Here is an 18,608-nt window from a genome sequence, read left to right as displayed (position 1 = left end):
TTCAAAATCCTAGTGATATCGTAATATTCGTTTAATTCCGATCAAATTTTGGCGGGTTTTAGTTTCAATTTCCTCAAATAAATGTTCCTCTTTCTCTTTAAATTTTGGCCTGTTGGACAGAGTGTCATTTAAATTTATTTTAATAAATATACTTTCCCTCTTTTTGAAGTACCATTAGTGTTAAAAAAGCCGAGCTCTTTGTTTGTATTTGCCGTTTTCTCTTGTTATTCACTGTGCGTGATATTATCAGCAACTTCTTGTGAGAGCACTCTATTTTCAAGATTCAACATGAAAGTTCGAACTCAATGTTTCTTATTTGCATATTATCAGCAGATCATACATCATGATCGAATTATATGGGAGAAGAAAGGTCAAATAAAAAATCGGATTTTCTGTGCGGAATAAGTATTATGTATCAATATTCTTAACTTCAGTTTATTTCATTTCCGTTACTCTACAGGTTTGTACATGTTTACAATAGTAACGTTATTTACTAAGATTTACACGTGATATTTTACATTTAGTTTCAACTTTGAGTCGAAACGAACGTACAAAAATTAGTTGGGAAACTAAACACGAACATATATGCATTAGAGGTAGGAAACTTAAATTATCTGTATTCAACGAACAACGTGACTAAATCAATGCGTAGACTCCTAGGCAAGATTTTATTTTGCAACAAAAACAAATCTATTTACAACAATGTTTAACATCTAGAACTAATGCAATAACCTATACTTATCCTTTTTGAAAAACTTTGGATTAAGCTGTCTGGTATGTACCAATTTATATTGGTGAATGGTATGTATTCAATTCGAATATTTGACTCGGAACTACTATTATGGAAAATGTTTTGTTGTTTCAACTAAAAAATGTAACTTTTTCTTCTACACCAATATGATTGTTTTTTCTTTTAAAGAGAAACCTACGGTAAATTTTGTCCATTTGAAAAATACAAAACTGCGGTGGGTCTTTTTATTTATTTTTTTAAAGGAGAACTATTTATTGATGAACTACACAGATACGCTTATTACTAATAAGAATATCACAGAAAAATCAAAGGAAAAAGTAAAGCCATCTCTCATATCTACAGAATATATTATTAATACACGGTCCTGAAACTTCATCAGGTTTAATATATCTCATGGAAAGGCTCCGAATTTTGTTGAATTCGGCTTGAAATCTTTGCCAAGTGTGATATGACGAGTTAATAAATTCATTATTTTTAAAATGTGTTGTCAATTCCTAAAAAATAATAGTAGATCCCTTTTGATATCATTGCTTTATACCAGCGCAATATTTTGATTCAAGTTCATTTAGCTTGAGAAAAGTCAGTATTACAAATAATTACTGGGAGCTCTTTTATTCGGAAAAATCGACTCAATGAATAAAATACTCAAACTTATTTTTTTTTTTAAAAAAATTGAAGATAATAGCAAGTGAAGATGTTTAGATTTTCACCGCTAGAAACTCTCCTAAGAGACAGCCTTTTGTAATTATAAATGAAATATATTATTAATGAACAAGTATGAATACCTTTAAAAAGTGTGTGGAAAAAAATATTGTACGTAGAATAAACCCAGATCAGATTCAGGCTTTTTTAAGATTTCAGAGCAATAGAAAAGCTCAAAATAAGAAGAAAGACAACACTACAAGATACAAATTTCTATATACTTAAATTTCCTGACGACCAAAGTACTATGTACATTTTTATGGAACACAAATACTTTGAAGATGTGAAAGTCTAGATATGGACATATTTTATACACGTAAGGGCAAAAAACAACAAGCACTAAATCATCTTATGATTGACATTATACAAAAAAAACAGGGGAAAAATATCACAGTTACGAAGTCATCATTACATGACATCCGCTCAAATCCGCTGAAAACGCAGATTGCATTAACCTTCAATACTTTGATTGATTGCAAGTGAAAGAAGAAATAAATAAACAAACAATACGTTACATAAGTTGGAAAGTTCAGGAGCAAGGAAACAGTATACTTATTTGTCAAGGAGGGTCTTGTTTTCTGGGGGTTTGAAAGACTTACGTCGTACCTTGAAGTACTCTCAACCGAGACTTTACTTAGCTATTTGTGATAACAATTTGACCTTGGGTACACGAAGGTTTTTCTTGAGGATTCGAAAGTTTTTTACTTGATCACAGCGCTTTAAATGATGATCCTGCGTTTCAGTCCGACATCACATGCTTTGAATAGATCAGAGAGCAAGAGCTAGGTTTTCGTTCATTTAATTATGGAAACATACTTTAGTAGGAAACCGTGAGAATGATAGGCGACTTGAAATTACTTTTTTAGGCGTTGTAAGTCAAGATTTTTAATGTCAAGTGCACATTTAATAAAATACCCATCTTCTTGGCTTCATTCATTAAATAATTACAAAAATCTCTCTCTTGCTGAGTTTTCTTTCAAATTTCAATACTCAATTTCCTTCATCGATAAGAATAATGCACAAATAACATAGCCCAAAAGTACAAATACGCCAGAATAACAAATTTAAAAAAATGGATAAAAAAAGCTAAAATGTTAAAACATTAAAAAATAAGAGGTTTTAAACCGTCACGGGTTCATTTCCAGCTGCAAAATATAATTAAACTTAATAAGAAATTGAGTGGCAACCTGATTCCGGCTGCTAGTGGTTGCGTTGTAAGAACTGAACTAACCAGAGTAAGATTGCCATTAAATTTTACATTCATTTTCATTATATTTTTGCGGCCGAAAAAGAGCCCATAATGGCTCGACACGTCCTGCCTTCATAGTGCTTTATAATATTTAAACCTTGTTTTACCCTTTTTTTAAATTTTTTACCTATTCTGTTGTGCTTGTGTACATAAGGTGGGTATTCACGGAAGTGGCTACTCGTTTGATGCACTGGAAAAAAGTCGCTTGGATCAAAGAGTCCAGACTTTTAATAATATTGACAAGAAAAAATACTCTTGATTCAATCCGATTTTTCCTTGAATCGAAGAGCCGAGCCTCTTGATTTAGGCGGATTTCCTTTCGATTCAAGGAAAAATTCTGATTGAATCAAAAGTATTTTTTCTTGTCAATGTTTTTAAGAGTCTAGACTCTAGATCCGTGCAAGTGACATTTTTTCCAGTACGTGTGTGAGTGCTTTGAGAGCTTCCAACGGCCTGAGTAAGATACTTGGGAGACAATATCTTTCTTCTTTTCTGGAAATTTTGAAGAATTCGTCGGTTGACTCATAAACACCCAGACCTCTGAGCAAGATCTCCACTTGTTCACTGGTTTCTGTCCACGTGCATGGAAGGGCTTATCCAAAGTTTCGTTTGACTTAGTCGACCTCCTTGTTGACGACGGGTTTCTTCTTGAGGAGCGCCAAGTTTTGAGCGTTCTTGAAGAACGCCGAGTATGTTGGAGTCGACGTGCATGGAAGGGCCTATCGAAAATTGGGTTTGACTTAGTCGACCTCCTTGTTGACGACGGGCTTCTTCTTGAGGAGCGCCATGTTCTGAGCGTTCTCGAAGAAGGCCGAGTGTCCGGTGAGGACCTCGGTGGCGCGGACGTCCTTGGCTCGCTCCTCCATGTCGCGCTTGAGCTTGGCGCGTCGGTTCTGGAACCAGGTGATGACCTGGGCGTTGGTGAGCCGCAGTTGGTAGGCGATCTCGTCCCGGTCGGCCGGCGAGAGGTACTTCTGGTGGATGAACCGCCGCTCCAGCTCCATGATCTGCACGTTCGTGAACGCCGTCCGCGACTTGCGCTTCTTCTTCGCTTGCTGCCGCGAGTTGAACAGGTTCAGCGGGTTCCCTTGCGCGTCTGGAACAGAACAAAATCGAAAGACTGTTAGGGCTGGTGTAACTTCAAGGACACGGGGAAAAACAGGAAACTTTTGGGTAGGGAAGTAAAATCTGCTGATTTTCGTAAGGGGGAAGGGGGATGCGCGTCTGAAACAGAAAAAAATCGAAAGACTGTTAGGGCTGGTGTAACTTCAAGAAGGAGAGACAATACAGGAAAATTTTGGGAAGGGGAACAAAATCTACTAATTTCCCTAGTAGGAGTGGGAGGGGGGTGGTGGTGGCGGTGGTGAAAAGACATTTAACAACTTTAGAAAACGACTCGAAATAGATAGAAATGGACCGAAATAAATGTTCGAAATGATACCTCTCTATTCCCACATCGAAGATAAGTTGAGTCAATTGACTCAAACTTATAAGCAATTGAAGTAATTTAGAGTTAATTTGAGTCAACTAGAGTCATACGGGATCAATTAAAATCAAGTATACTGAGAGATAATCAAGTTTGATTCAAAAGGACAGTTAAAGTTGACTCAATCTCATCCGCAAAATGAGAACAGAATATTAACAGTGAAGCTTGTAAAGACATCAACTCTTAAAAGCAGGTAGGGACTCTATTGGTTTCCTTAAGTCCTTAAATGTCGCTCCTGGCGTCAAAACCAGAGACTTTACCATTTATCGGGAGCAGGAGCATATAGCGAGTCAAGTTGACTCATAGAGAGAAACTGGAGAATCACACTGGAGAATCAGTGTGCGTTGTATGAACGTATATACGTTCGGAGACTTAAACGCAAGGTAAACATTGTAGAGATGCGGATGATTCAACCGTAAAGTCAATATATAAGACTAAAATGTATCAGAGGTTTTAACTTAACGAGCGATTTCAACTCAAAGCCGCTTGAGAATCGATTCCACAGTGACTAGTTCGGAGACTTAAACGCAAGGTAAGAATTGTAGAGACGAACAAACCAATCATGTTACGGTCAAGCGAGCTGATTTTAAAAATAATGTAAGCCCTATAAAATGATACTAAGTAAATGTTGACTTCATGGATTTTATTAATTAAGAATTTTTACGGTATCTCTTCGATGACAACTTTGACGAGCTCGAAAAAAGGATATGAATCTGTGACGGAACTGTAAGTCTTCGTCTATAGGCGTCATAAAATACATGCTGATAACAACCGAGAAAACTGGATTTAGACGATTACACCTCATATTTTCAGAATGTACCGATTGCACAAGGATTAAGTCCAACCTGATTCAATGCTAAATTAGATATATGTATCTTTTAAAAACCCTATACGTGCTTACACCTCCTTACCTCTGATATCTTTCTACACCGGATATTGTTAACCGTATTACGACATCTTCTCCATACAAATTTCTAGTGAAATTTTGGACGTAAATAAACGAAAAGAAAGTTTCAGAACGGAGTTTTGCTTAAAATTAATGCATAGGTGTCAGATGTTACTTAAAAAAGCCGATAAAATTTAAATATCCGTCAAACCAATGACCAATCCTGGCGACCACCTCAAATTTTGAAACGAGTTCCTCAGCATAACAAGATAAAGTGTTAACGTCGACTCTCAGGTCCCGGCTTGAAAAGCTCCAACGGAAGGACGAACTAAATCTTCCCGGGGACCACGGCGAACGTTAAGAGTGATAAAGGTGGCGATGCCACCGGCGAAGCGGTGAATGGTGACTCCGGAGTTGAATCGGTGTAAACGAGGTGGTGATAGGCGAGGAAACGAGTTGACAGGTGAACAATGAAAAGTCGTAAAAAGAGTGGTTAACACGGTGCACCGCGCGGCGGCACCCCCGAAAACGAACAAGTGCATGTAAACCCGTGGTTCGGGCGACGGTGGGTGTTGAAAACGGGGATCGGACATCATTTAAATGGACCTTGGACGATTCAAAATATTTTCATGCCGAGCGGTATAGGCATCGACGCCATTGCCGTCTTTTCACGTTATTCTGTTGGTTCTTCGTGTTGTCGCATGGAAACTGGAGGAATTTATAGCTATACTGGCAACATCGCGATCGGACCTGGGAACCACGGCTGGATACAGGGATCGCCGCCCCTGCAATGGTGCCTGATGTTGGATACAAAAAGGTTCGCGTGTTTGAATAGTGCCGCGGAGTAAAACTGTATATCACCTATCCCTGACTCCTAACTTATCCCTGATTCGCTCTCGATTCGTTATCAACTTAAGGACCGATTAAAGACTTGACACAATCAGGGGTTGTGCTAAGTTATTACCTTTGATGTATTTGCAGACAAATATAGAATTTCCAAGAGAAAAACGTGAATGATTTGCTCACTGAAAATATTGCAGGAACACAAGAACATTAGTTTTATCACGATCGGAAGAGATTGTTTACGCTCATGGCGTAAAGAGGAAGTGGCGTAAAATAATGATCTAGCATTTGAACCAGTTTCATGCTAAACTTATAAAGGATCTACCTCCAGTTTGGCAAACTTCGACAAGATTTCACGGTATTTAGAAAAGAATAAACTTCTGAGCAACATTTTGAAAATGTTTTAAAAAATTGGTTGCAAGCTCAGATGGGTAAGGTGGGACAACTTCTTGATGCACTACCCTCACAACATGAATCTGATGTTGATGTCATCTCTTTTTGAACCTAAATTGAGCTCATTGGATTTTGTCACCATGAGATTCAAAATTTGAACCTGGGATTTCAGAATGAGAGGTCAAAGTTGCCGGGTATCAAAACACCCATAAAGAACCTAAAATGCAAAACTTGGCGCCCAATTTTAGTATCAAACTAGAGTTAGAGAGGTGAGAAAAATCATGTTTCACTGGATGATGCCAACCCCGGTGAGTTTCTTACGATTTTTATTAATTTTATGACTATTTCATGTCCGATGACTGCAGTTAAAAATGCGTGTCTTCATTTCATCGTTTAAAAATCTTAAATTATCTTCTAATTTTTTCATAAAAAATTATTTTTGAAAAATTTTCGGACGTTATTGTGTGAATGAAGAAAATTAACCGAAAATTTTATGAAAACATATTGTTTAGTTTTTTCTTTAAAAAAAAAGAAGACAAAAAATATATGAGCGGAGATTTGCAACGTTGCGATTGGAGGTACGCATTTTTCGACTGTAGTCATCGACATGTCCATGTGTGAATAAATTAGGGTGAAAATTGAGGAATTTCCCGGAGAAGTGGCAGCGAGGCGGCGGTGCGCGGCTTCGGCGGGTGCTACCGCAAAAGTTGGTTAAGATGAGACATCTCATATATTTCATAAAAACGGGCCGGCATCGCTTGAACTGAGATTGCCGCCTTAAGGCCCCCGTCACACCTGATCCGAGTATTACGGCGTCGGCATCCTTTGAGAAAACACCGCACAAACACCTTAGCCTTCCTCTTTAATCCATCTTTTTCTCTCTAATTTGATTCATCCTCCCCCTCGCACCTCGCCCGCACGCCAACCTCCATCAGTCCATCCTTCTTCCACTCACGACGCTCATCTCGCTCCTTCCCTCTTTAATCTCCTCCGCACACCCTTTCCGCCCTAGAAATACAAGGTGTCTCACGGGGTTGAAGGAATTTTCCGCCGCGATTTTTCACAAATTTTCTTTGTTTTAATTTTATTTTCCTCTCTAGAAAAAATTGGATTAACAAATGTGGATTTCTCTTAAAAATAGGATTCAAAAAGGATCTCTCTAAAAAATTGGATTCATACCACAAGGAGCAGACATTATGGAAGTGGATTTTTGGGAATGATAATTTTTAGACGGTAACAACTTGAAAATCCTTAAATATTTTTTTGCGACATGAAAACTGTCGCTGTTGCAAAACATTCATTCAGCGCAAGAAGTTATTTTTTTATGCTTCCTCAGGAGGGTAAACAAACTACTAAGGGAACGGGCCTCTTAGTCGTGATGAATATATTTTTCCTCAGAGCGAGGCATTCAAAATTTGTGCGTTTTCTTTGTCTCCCGAATGACAATCCTTTTTACAAGTGCTTATGTATTAACCCTACTCCGTAGAATGTATTTCTGTTTTCTAGGAACTCCAATTGTAGACCCTAATTTTCTGCGTCTTTCTTTTTTTATGTAAGATCTAATTTATGTATCCAAGTTTGTTTCGAAAACTTTTCATATACGAAACCTGCTAAAAACATAGGATTTGCTGGGCCACTAACTTTTAAGACTCTAACTTACGCGGGAGTATTCGTTAAAGTTAAAACACTAGAGGGTAATTTTTTTGGTTGCGCCTTGATCGCGCACTCAAAGCATTTTTTCGACCTCTTTCAAAGCTCCAAAGAAATAGAGCATCGTACGTGGTAGAAAAAAAGGGGAAAAAGAGAAAATACTCTTGAAACATTTTATTGGCTACCTAGTAAAGACTTATGATGAAACCGTACGGGGTTTTTTTTTCTTTCAAAAATCTATCCCTTCCGAAAAAGAGGAGAAAAAATTCAATACCTCGTACTAAATCAACTGGAAAAGTAAATCCGTACACAAATAACGATTGCAACATATCCAAAGAAGCATGATTTCTCAGGATCGGGGTTAATAATGTTTCTGAGCAGGGTGTAGTTGCATGATCTGGCGGCTCACCCACACCTCCTCTCGCGCACGCACACCAAGACACGATAATAAGATCTCCTGAATTACTGCTGTCTTCGGCCGGGCGGCGAGCGCTTGGCCGCTCCTAAGGGCGTAACCCAGTTTTCGCGTGAGCTCTGGGAAGCATTGAGTTATACGGGAGAGAGAGCTCTACTCAAAATGCACTTGGACCCTTATCCCGGAGGATGGACGACTTGCGCCCAGCGCCGGGGCCGGGATACTACAAAGCACCGCGAGCTTCTGACGACATGATACAATTATGGCTAAGTATCGGCATCGGCCAGGTTCGGTTCGGCGCGATGCGAGTATTTATGTTTTACACGGGATTTCAAATGGAATCAGGAAATATGGGCTTCGCAATCAATAGCGCCAATGAGAAATAGTTGCACCGCGCTCCAGAGAAACTTCGGAAAACTTGGTTGCGACGGACGGGAGAGGTTTTCTGCTATGCAGTCAAAGTTTGCACCTGCAGTTTTGACATCAAGCGCATCAGTTAAAGTACCGCACAGTGAATCGGGTCAATAGCGTAGAGGTAGGACAAAATTTGGAAACTTTAGAGGCTTATAACTCCCTTCATACAAAATGTCGGGGTTCAAAAATTGGTGCCATTGGTTTTCTCGTGAAATTTTCTTTTAAAAACACCCCTAAAATTTAAAATGTGACGAGATGAACATCAAAATTTGGAGTTTTAGTCAATAATTTCATGTCCGACCTTCCTGATTGACTCGATCCACTGTGAGCCGCAGAAAAAGAACTTAGATTTAGGACGGATAGGATCGCGTTTGGCAGAGAGGAACCAAGCCACATTAGCTATTGCCAAATTTAACTGGGCAATTTGAATTTTTTTCCAAGAGTAGGTTCTGTGGATTTCTCTGCAAATTTTAAGGAATTTGCTTCTTACTACACAGGAGGAAAGAGCAAACAAAAGTGTTAATATGATAAGAGCGAAACACGACGAAGTAACATAAGCTGTTGGTTAATTTTTTTGTTATTTCGTCGCTTGGCTGAAATAAGGGCGTAACTACACATTAAGATGAGCCCGAAAAAACATTGAATTGTATGTAGGACAAGGTTCATTGCAGAGTGTAGTACGCCTTCATGTCAGGTAGGCGACGATTTGTTGGTTTTCCCTACGTCAAATTGACCAAATCTTCGATTCGAAGGGACCAAATCTCTGTGTTGAAAATCGTTTTGAAAGAGTGCAAAAACTGACTTAAAACTTGCACACCGGGCTTCACGTTAAATATTAAAATAAAACAATTGATTTTCAGGTTTAGAAATGGGTAATATTCGTGATGCCTACTTTAGCGACCATCGCCGATAAAATTAAAACATGGAGTGTCTACCGCAAGTACAAACGCGCCCTAATCGTGAAAGCGGAAGAGGGGGCGCAAAGATGATAGAAAGGAATTTAATTGAATAACTAAACAATGATCTGATTCATTGATTGATGGCGGCAACTAATCACTCACGCCAGTCGCCGGTGCGGCGGTAGGCAGGGTAACTCACCTCCTGCGTTACCTGGCCCAGCCTCCAGCGGAGGATGAAAGGCCCTGAGTAGGATACCTCCATATTAGCCATATTTTTCCCAATCTCATCTATTTATTCCTTTTTAAGCCTTATTTCCATGGATTTTATCTTCGGAGGAAGAAAAGGCCAAAAAGGAGAGCTAGACGCAATTTTTTCCTCGGATGTCCCGCCTTCACTGGTAAAAAAAACCTCTCGGTTCAAGAGTGCAGTTTCTTGTCGCCGGATTTAAGAGTCTGGACTCTTGTTTCAAGCGGATTTTGAATTGAATCAATGCAAAATCCGCTTGAAACAAGAATTCAAGACTCTTAAATCCGGCGACAAGAAACTGGACTCTTAAGTCAATGCACCGCGGCATTGGTCCAAGAGGTATTTTTTTACCAGTGAGTTATTCTCTGAAATTCTCTGTCTGAAATGACAAATACTTGATTTTTTATGTTCAGTGTGTATATTAAAGTATACACCCTTTGAAGTCACGAAGCTGTTGGCTGAGAGTAGTTGTAAAATGGTTGTCTGAGTAATCTCAATTCAATTTTTAAATTTTTTCAATATTTACAGTTGTGAATTTTGAGAGAAGTGAGTGACTAATTTATTTACTTTCACTTCATAGAAGAGCATTGTAATGCAAAGTTTTTAAAAGTTGATGAGGAGACGCCCCTGCGGATTGTTAAGTTTTAGGTTCAATTTGACACTACGCAACTGCATGCTGACCAATAAAGGAGGAGCTTGGTTCCCTCATCAGTGTCTGACTGCTCTTTTTAGCTTAAAATTAGTTCGGTTGTCACACCATGCTTCACGAGGACTGACTCACTCCAAACCTAAACTTCATTGCTTCCCATGCTGTCTGCATCAATTACATGATCAATCATCGATGCAAGCCTGAAACGAGTATTTGCGTTTCATCGGAGTCTGTTAGCTTGAAATTCCTCATTCTTCATGGGTGTTTGATGATATGATTGGGTTTAATCATTTGAAAAGTCCTCATTCAGATTGCACCAGAAAACTGAATTTGGGCGAAACTATATAGGGTAATCCCTTGAAGAGTAGATGAATACATTTGTAAGGGGGGTTTGGGGGAGCACGAAAAGACTTCCCGCACCAAGGAGGCTCCAAGAGGCTTTCCCAGCTTCAAACTGAGATTCGGAGCTCCGCCCCTGCAAAATATTGAAACATGCAGATGTCTCATGGACCGCATTTTGCAATAAGGAGCCACTATTTCTGACTTATTTAAGAAACAACATATATGCCATTAGTTTCCCTATGCAGAAGGGTGATTTTATGGTAGAGCCAGAGATAGTGGTTCCTCATCGCAAAATGTAATCCTAATGCACAATCAGTAATTTTGAGCTTTTCTTCGGAAGCGGAGAAAAGCCCTGCGCTCCCCAATCCTGCCCTTGTAACTGCTCTCGCCACAAAGTAAAACAACACAAATAAAACTAAACCCCCACACATCCGAATATTCGATCATCAAAGCCTCATCGGCACTGTCTCTCTTCTGATGGTCTATTCTAGGGGAAAATTCACTTTTCCGAAGATACCGGTCTCCCGGTCTATTTTTGTAAAGTTGCTGTACCAATTTCAGCAGGAAAAGCACTTTCTGAGCCCAGGGCAACGAAATCCCAGGCGCGTTTTACCAAAGCGGCCAGCCGGACTGGGCGGCAAGTCAAAGGGTTCGACGATAATTCCTGTGTCCAATCAGTCTGGCTGCCTCTACCCGTCCAAGCATCGACTGCGGTCGCATAAAGCACTGTCTTTGCTCCCTTTCTCCGCGGGCCGGACGCGTCGTTGTCTCATTGCGCGTTCGTTTTGTGTAGAAAATATATTTTTATTGAGACAGGTTCGTAATCCGAAGTCACACTTCTCTCCTATTTTATGATGTAGGAGTAACCCTTATCATATTGAAGTTTGCATAACCTTAAATTCCGCTTTAAAATTTAGCCTGGATGTAGCCTATCTCCAGGGATGGGATCATTCTGACGCTTTGGATCTGTTTTTGCCTAGTCGATGATAATAAGGCAAAATGCACCTGTTGCATGCTTGCAACCATGGTGCTTCCGTTTGGACATAATTTTAAAACAGTTCAATGAATTGGATGAATTGAAAGAAATCGAACATCTTGCAAAGAATTGATTTGTTGCATGCAATCAGCAATCGTTGGCAATTTGCAAGAGGCATGCGCGTTAACTCATCAAATTACAAAATTCGCGACAACATGGTAGAGCTTTCGGCGGTGAAGATCCTCAAAATCACAACCACACCGTGGAGCGCCATCAAATCCAGAAGATACCCTCAGCACTGCCAGGTAGTTAGTTTAGTTGCCTATCGGAACCAAACCTAAGTCAGTGATACCACTTCACGTGCTCGCGAGTGTGCTTAGTGTTGCCATGTATTTCTGCAGAAAAAAAAATGTTTGTTTGAAGTCTTAGCATAATTATACTTCCTTTCTTGTTTTTTCGATTCTGGATTTTACATTTTTCCTTACTCAACAGAGGTAGATTGCAATTTGCCGGCAATTGGCAATGGTGCCTTTACAATTATGTTTTGGTCAGAGTGCTTCACATCCGTTCGAATGATTTGTGTAGAGATGTCGAGCTTCACATCCGTTCGAATGATTCGTATATATAGAGATGTCGAGGATTGATAGATCTTATCATGAAAAGCTAAACGTCCCAGAAATATATTTTTCAGTGGAAATTGAGCAACACTGTCTTATACTGCGCGGAACCGTTTAGACCGTAAGCGTCGTAACTCATTCTTTTAATTTGCACCGAAGCCGCTCGCTGCGCCAAAGCTGACTCAGATGCTGATTCCAAGCCTTGTTGCTCACCCGCCAGTGGAGCTTTAGCTAAATCAGGAAGGCCGAATGTGAAGTTTCTAATCGCGCTGTGGTGATTTTCTCCGGATATCCTAAAGTTCTGAGAAAAATTTCCCTGTGGCTCTTCATAGAGCTATGTAGAGAGGAATCGTTTTTGGTGCTGAGATTAAACAAATTCATTTACCTCACAAGAGTGGTTTAGAAGATTGCACATTTTTGCGATCAAGTACAGATACGTAAAACAAATGCCGATTAAACTGGAATATTGCCTTGTTATCATTCTGTAAATCACAGTCCACATTATTGGACGATATACGTTTCTTTCATCAGATATTTAGGCTCTCTGACTCTCCACATTTTCACCTTTTAGCCATGGCTCGCGTTCTGGAGATTTACTGGGTCGAATTTGATTATTGCAGATATCAGCAAGTACCTCTAGATAAGTCCACCGTCTTTAGGGGCCTACTTGAGGCCGCCAAGTCGTCTAACATGATAACATTTACGATGCTTATTAACTCTCGGTTTTCTATCACGCCTCATCCTCGCCATCGGAAGAGCTATGAAAAATTAACTACCAATATTTTCAGATGACTCAAACATAAATTTCCAGGGAAATTTCCGAGCGCCTAATTCCAAGTGGTCTGAGAGTCTACTCGGCCCTCCGTGCAAGAGGGGTGCGAAGCGAAGGGGTGATAGACATATTGAGCCTCAAAACTGGTAATAATTGAGTGTTGAGTGGCGCAGCGCCCGGCCAAGCGTTTATGGATTGAATATGCATTGATTTGAAGACGGAACGCGTGAACCAGATCATCGCTCTCATCGCACCTCGGTCGCGGTTGGAGAGAGGCCATTACGGCCATGACGCGGCAAATTTCGGCGCTTTGTCAAAGTTTAAGTTAATTAAAGGTACGACTTCATGCAGAATCGATCCCGCGTGGGGTCTCCTCATCCAATGTTGCCGAATTTCACATGTAGAAAGAGGGTTGCACTGAAAAAAATTCTCGGCGTTTTTACCAAGGTCCGTTGGTACCTTTACCATCTTACTTTTTTTTTACCAATTATCGGTAATTTTACCAAGATAGACTGGTAAGCTTACCTAAAAACCGGCATTTTTACTATTTTATTCAGGTAAGAATACCACTTTTATTGGTAATCAATTCCCGGTAACTTTGACATTTTATTTCGGTAATTCTACCACAGTCGATAAAAAATATTGGCGTTTTTACCAAGGTCCAGTAAAATTACCGAGAAAGTTCAATAATTTTACCGAGATTTCTCGGTAAAATTACCAATTCCATACGTGGTAATTTTACCGAGAAAAAACTGGGATCCAATAGAACCCTGAATTCTTGGTAATTTTACCCTTTTCTTAGTAAATGTACCGAGATTTTATTTTCAGTGTGTAAGATCAAAAACTTTTACCAACGAGAAAAAGAGAGTAGCGCGTAACCTGCAAGGGATGCTGAAGTTCTATCACATGCTTAACCAATATGACAAAAATTCGGAGACTGTTAAAGGAGTTTTTTTCGAGCCTAAAACCGGAAGTTAAATAATTTTGAGTCTGGGCATGTTTGCGTATAAAAAGGAGGAATTAAAACCAACTTTTAATTGTAAGCTCATGGAGAAAAGAAGAAAAATTCTTGAGAGGCCTGCAAAAGCAAAACAGTTACAAAAACGTTGTCGAGTATTGGACAACATTTTTTCGGTCTTTAAAACGTGATATTTTTCATGGTTTTTCGAAGAAAAAGCTCACTTTGTTAGTTTGTCTGCGACAAATAGACTGAAAACATTAAGAATAGAATCTAAGGTGAAAAAAGAAGAACACGTATCTTGATTTTTCGAAAACATTTTCATCGAAAAATGTATTTTTCACGAGAAATGGAAAACAAGCAACACTGATCAAAAACGGACATTGTTTTAGTTTCCATTTGAAAAATTAAGTGTGGCGGAATAATTAGGATGTCGCATAATAGAGATACATGCTTTTCGAGTTCTCTTATTGATGTGTGTTGTGCTTCTTGCTTTCAGGGAGAAAAATTGGAGTTTACATCGACATTGTGACAACACAGTGAGATGCCTCTCGTGGCAGTGTGTAGCTAATCGCTTATAAATTGATTTCCCGCACCCTAGTATGGATCCAGGGGCAGGGTGCGGATTTTTCAATCGCGAGTGTTGTCACCATGACGTCGGTGATGCAGATGACTCTATATCCTCTATTGCAGGAAAGGCACACAAAAAAAGGGTAGGACCTAAGAAAAGTTGCGTCTCATCGAATCCCTCAGCTCCAAAAACTGCATTCTACATCTTAGTGACTCAGAACCGACAGCATTTGACAGTATGGGGCCAGCTCATTTAAAAAACAACATATATGCCATTATTGCATCCATTCAGATAAGTTGCATTCCGATAATTCTCATCACATACCTCAGCTCCAAACTGCATTCTTCTTCTTAGTGACTCAGAACCGACAGCATTTGGCAATATGGGGCCAGCTCATTTAAAAAACAACATATCGACGGTGAAACTACCAAACCATGTATCTCGGTTTGCGACGTCGCAGACTTCCTGTCATACTTTATTTTTTAAATAAAAAACTACTTAAGATCCAGTCTTGAAAATTGTTGTGATTTTTCCTCTTTGTGCGGAGAAAATTCCGTGAAAATTTCCAGGAATGATATTGATTTGGTCTACTTCAAAAAAATAAAATGTGAGCGTAGATTTTTAAACACCGCAAACGAGATACGTGGTTTGGTAGTTTCACCGTCGATATATGCCATTAGTGCATCAATTCAGATAGGTGTTTTTGTAAATGAGCCAGAAAAAATGGTTCCTCACTGCGAGATTAAAGCGACAGTCAATCTAGTATCGGTTAGACAACATTTTGCAATTAGGAACCACTATTTCTGGCTCACTTATAAAAGTAGGTACCTCGCTGCAAAGGAAAACTAGTAGCACATAAGCGTTGTTTTTTAAGGAAACCGGGATAGTAGTTGCTTCCGGTAAAGTTTAGTCTAGTTGCAAATTCGATAAATGTATTAAAAATGGGATGATGAACGAGCACATTGCTTTCAGAAAGAAAAACTGGGTTTCTTTTCAATTTACAAGAAAAACAACGGAAAAAAAAACCAGACTCCGTCTGAGCTTGGATCCATTAAGACGGCTGAACTAATATCTTAGAATCAAAAGCAACCGCAAACCCGGTGAGGAGGCTTGCACAAAACAAAGGTGCAAAAAATTAATTAGCGCGCAAGAAAAGGATACTTTGGGGGCCCGAGAGCAAAAACAAAAAATCAAAGCGACAAGACCCAGGGGTCGCCAGGTCACGACTCGAGGTTGCCATGCCGGGCAAAATTCTCGAAAATTTTCGGCAACTTCTAGGACCCCGCCGTTCGACCTGACAACTGGCGAGTACAGGGTATCCCGGGGACGCCGACGCCTGGTTATAAATGAATTTTAGCCGGTGTCAAGACGTATTGCACTATGAGTTCCAATACAATGTTGCCAATTATCGTTGAGACGTCCTCCTCTCCAGCGGGGTAAATTACGGAATTACTCTTGACGTTTTGGCACTTCCTTCTAATGACTGCGGTTAATGATTTTCCTCCTGAGAAATCGCACGCGGTTACAGGCGAGATCCGACATTGGCGTTGTCAAATCGTGGGTTAATCCGTGAATTTCATCGTTGGAGACACTGCGAAAGAGGGAAAGCTTTGGCAACTTAGTGACGCTCGCCATTGCCCCCTCCAGTTTTCGCGCCGTTTCGCCCACAGACTGCTTTGATGTAGCCGCTCTTTAGGCGGCATCTAGGCACTCCAGCCTTCCTGGACTATTTTCGCTCGTAGATCAAAGATCCTTAATCCACCACTATGCCCCCCTTGGTAATTGGTACCCCTGATGGCTGCGATTTTATTTTATTTTTCCTTCCATTAATTTAGTTTGGTTGATGAATATGCATTGGTTGTCCGCCACCACAGATCCTGCGCTGTTATCCAACGTTATCTCCGACTTGCGCCTATGAGAGCATGTGCTGTACTGCTGCGCATAAATGAATCATTTCGTGACATTAGGCGCAAAATTTCCTGAATGAATGAACCGAGTTGCTCTAAAATTTGAGGTCAAGAAAATGGTGGGGAATTTTTTCAATAATAACTTACCTCCCATGAAATGACGATGAAATCGAAATATTTTTCAAAACATATTAATAAACTCCCTGACCATAGTGTAGATACGGGGTCTCAATAACGAACTAAAATCAATTATTGAGAGTGGGTAATTCATACCCTCCACAAATGTATGTGCCTATTTTTTAATCTTAAAGGATAAGCCTATTTGCCCTCTAGTGCAAAGATGTAGGGTTCGTACGGTCAGATTTATGTTCATCAAGGTACCTTTTTAAAAACTCTGTAAAAGCTTTCATAAAGTTGAAAGAACGAAAAGTGGAGGGCTATAGAATCAAAGTTTCAGAACGAGTGAACAGAATTGAATTGCAAATTGGAAATTACAATATTTCAGTAACTTGAAATCAGAACTATTTAGTAGAAAAAAATATCACATCAATACGAATGAGAGAAAATGAGACACTTTCTCAAGAAAAATCGACATGGATATCATAATATCCTCCACAGCGCATTTGAAATGATGTTACGTAGTTCCATTGTGATTGCCTCAAAACAATATTTTTGCTTGTTTTTCTCCTGTCTCAACACACATTTTTGAGCAGATTTACTGTCACCAAGGCACCTCTCACCCTCAATTTCGCTGAGAGATTTTTTACGGTGCATCCTTTGTGGCAACCAGTGGCGTGGCGTGCATAATCGAGTATCGATATAGTCCCCCATTTGAAGATGTGTTAAAGAATCGATTATTGGGCTGTTCATTGTGAAAAACCTGTTCATCGATTCTTTTACATGCTTTGAATGCCAGATCAATCGATACATCGCAAAGCACGCCACGCCAATGGTGGCAACGCCCGCTCATGGCGTTGACGCGGGAAAGCTGTAGTCAGTGCTGCAATCTATTTACTGACGCGCGCTGATCAGGTATACGTTCGTGATGCGGAGAATTCTGTCCCGCTACGCAAGAACCACCTATCTGAAAAGACTTTCCGATCGAGCTACGTGGTTCTTCCTCAAAATGGCGGAATTGCTAATTAATTTAGATCACGAGACGAGACGCGAGAGCGCGCTGCCAATCGGGATTGGTCGGGTCGCGTCGTCGGTGGATAAGCCGCGCCGTCGCTGCCGCCTTTTTAAAGTAATTATCCTCTTAATTTGAGCCGTGCCGCGGACTTGAAATAACCCGACGTGATTGTCTTTATACGTGCAATTAATTTCCCCCGGGGCTCTCTATGAGCCAAGTGAATGTTTTCGAGTTCGGCATTCCTCAATCGTTGAGGACTTGGGGCGGATTACTCTTGGGCAGATTTTCGGATACTGGCTATCGATATTTTCCCATTTAAAGCTGTGGTAAATAATCGATTATTGAGGTGTTCGCTGCGAACACCCTGTTTATCGATACTTTTCCATTGGATTAAATGGCCGATTAACCGATATATCGCAAAGCACGCCACGCCACTGATACTCGTGTGAGGAACCCAACGACGCACGTTGGCTGCAGAGCTGCAATTATTGTTCGTCACTTTTGAAGGTTCTTCAACAAGAGCTGAAGTAATATGCACCCTTTATCGTCCCCTCTTTTAACCTCAAATAATAAGGTGCAAAAACCAAGCAATAATACAGTGCAACTTCTCCGTATATTTTGTAGCTGTTATTAACTGACTATATTCTTAATTTTGATACTTGCTTTCTCATTTCAGGGCGATTGAAAAATATTTTCTTAATTGAGAAGCGAAGGGCGGGCCACAATGCTGTGAATGTAGTAAGGAGGAT

The 18,608-nt window shown here is 40.0% G+C and overlaps 1 protein-coding gene across 1 annotated transcript in view; it reads right to left on the bottom strand.

The window, feature by feature from the left end:
* Positions 1-388: 388 nt before the first annotated feature.
* Positions 389-18,608, bottom strand: part of LOC109038001 (uncharacterized) — an 86,719-nt gene continuing 68,499 nt past the window's right edge. Inside the window, exon 2 of the mRNA XM_019052909.2 lies at positions 389-3,798. Within this exon, the coding sequence (XP_018908454.2) occupies positions 3,443-3,798 (356 nt within the window). The 3' untranslated portion in view covers positions 389-3,442. The remainder of the gene's footprint in view (positions 3,799-18,608) is intronic.

Source organism: Bemisia tabaci, chromosome 4, assembly GCF_918797505.1.
Source record: "Bemisia tabaci chromosome 4, PGI_BMITA_v3".
Taxonomy (NCBI): Eukaryota; Metazoa; Arthropoda; class Insecta; order Hemiptera; family Aleyrodidae; genus Bemisia; species Bemisia tabaci.
Note: the sequence above shows the minus strand (reverse complement) of the source record. Positions and strands in the feature narration are given on the sequence as shown.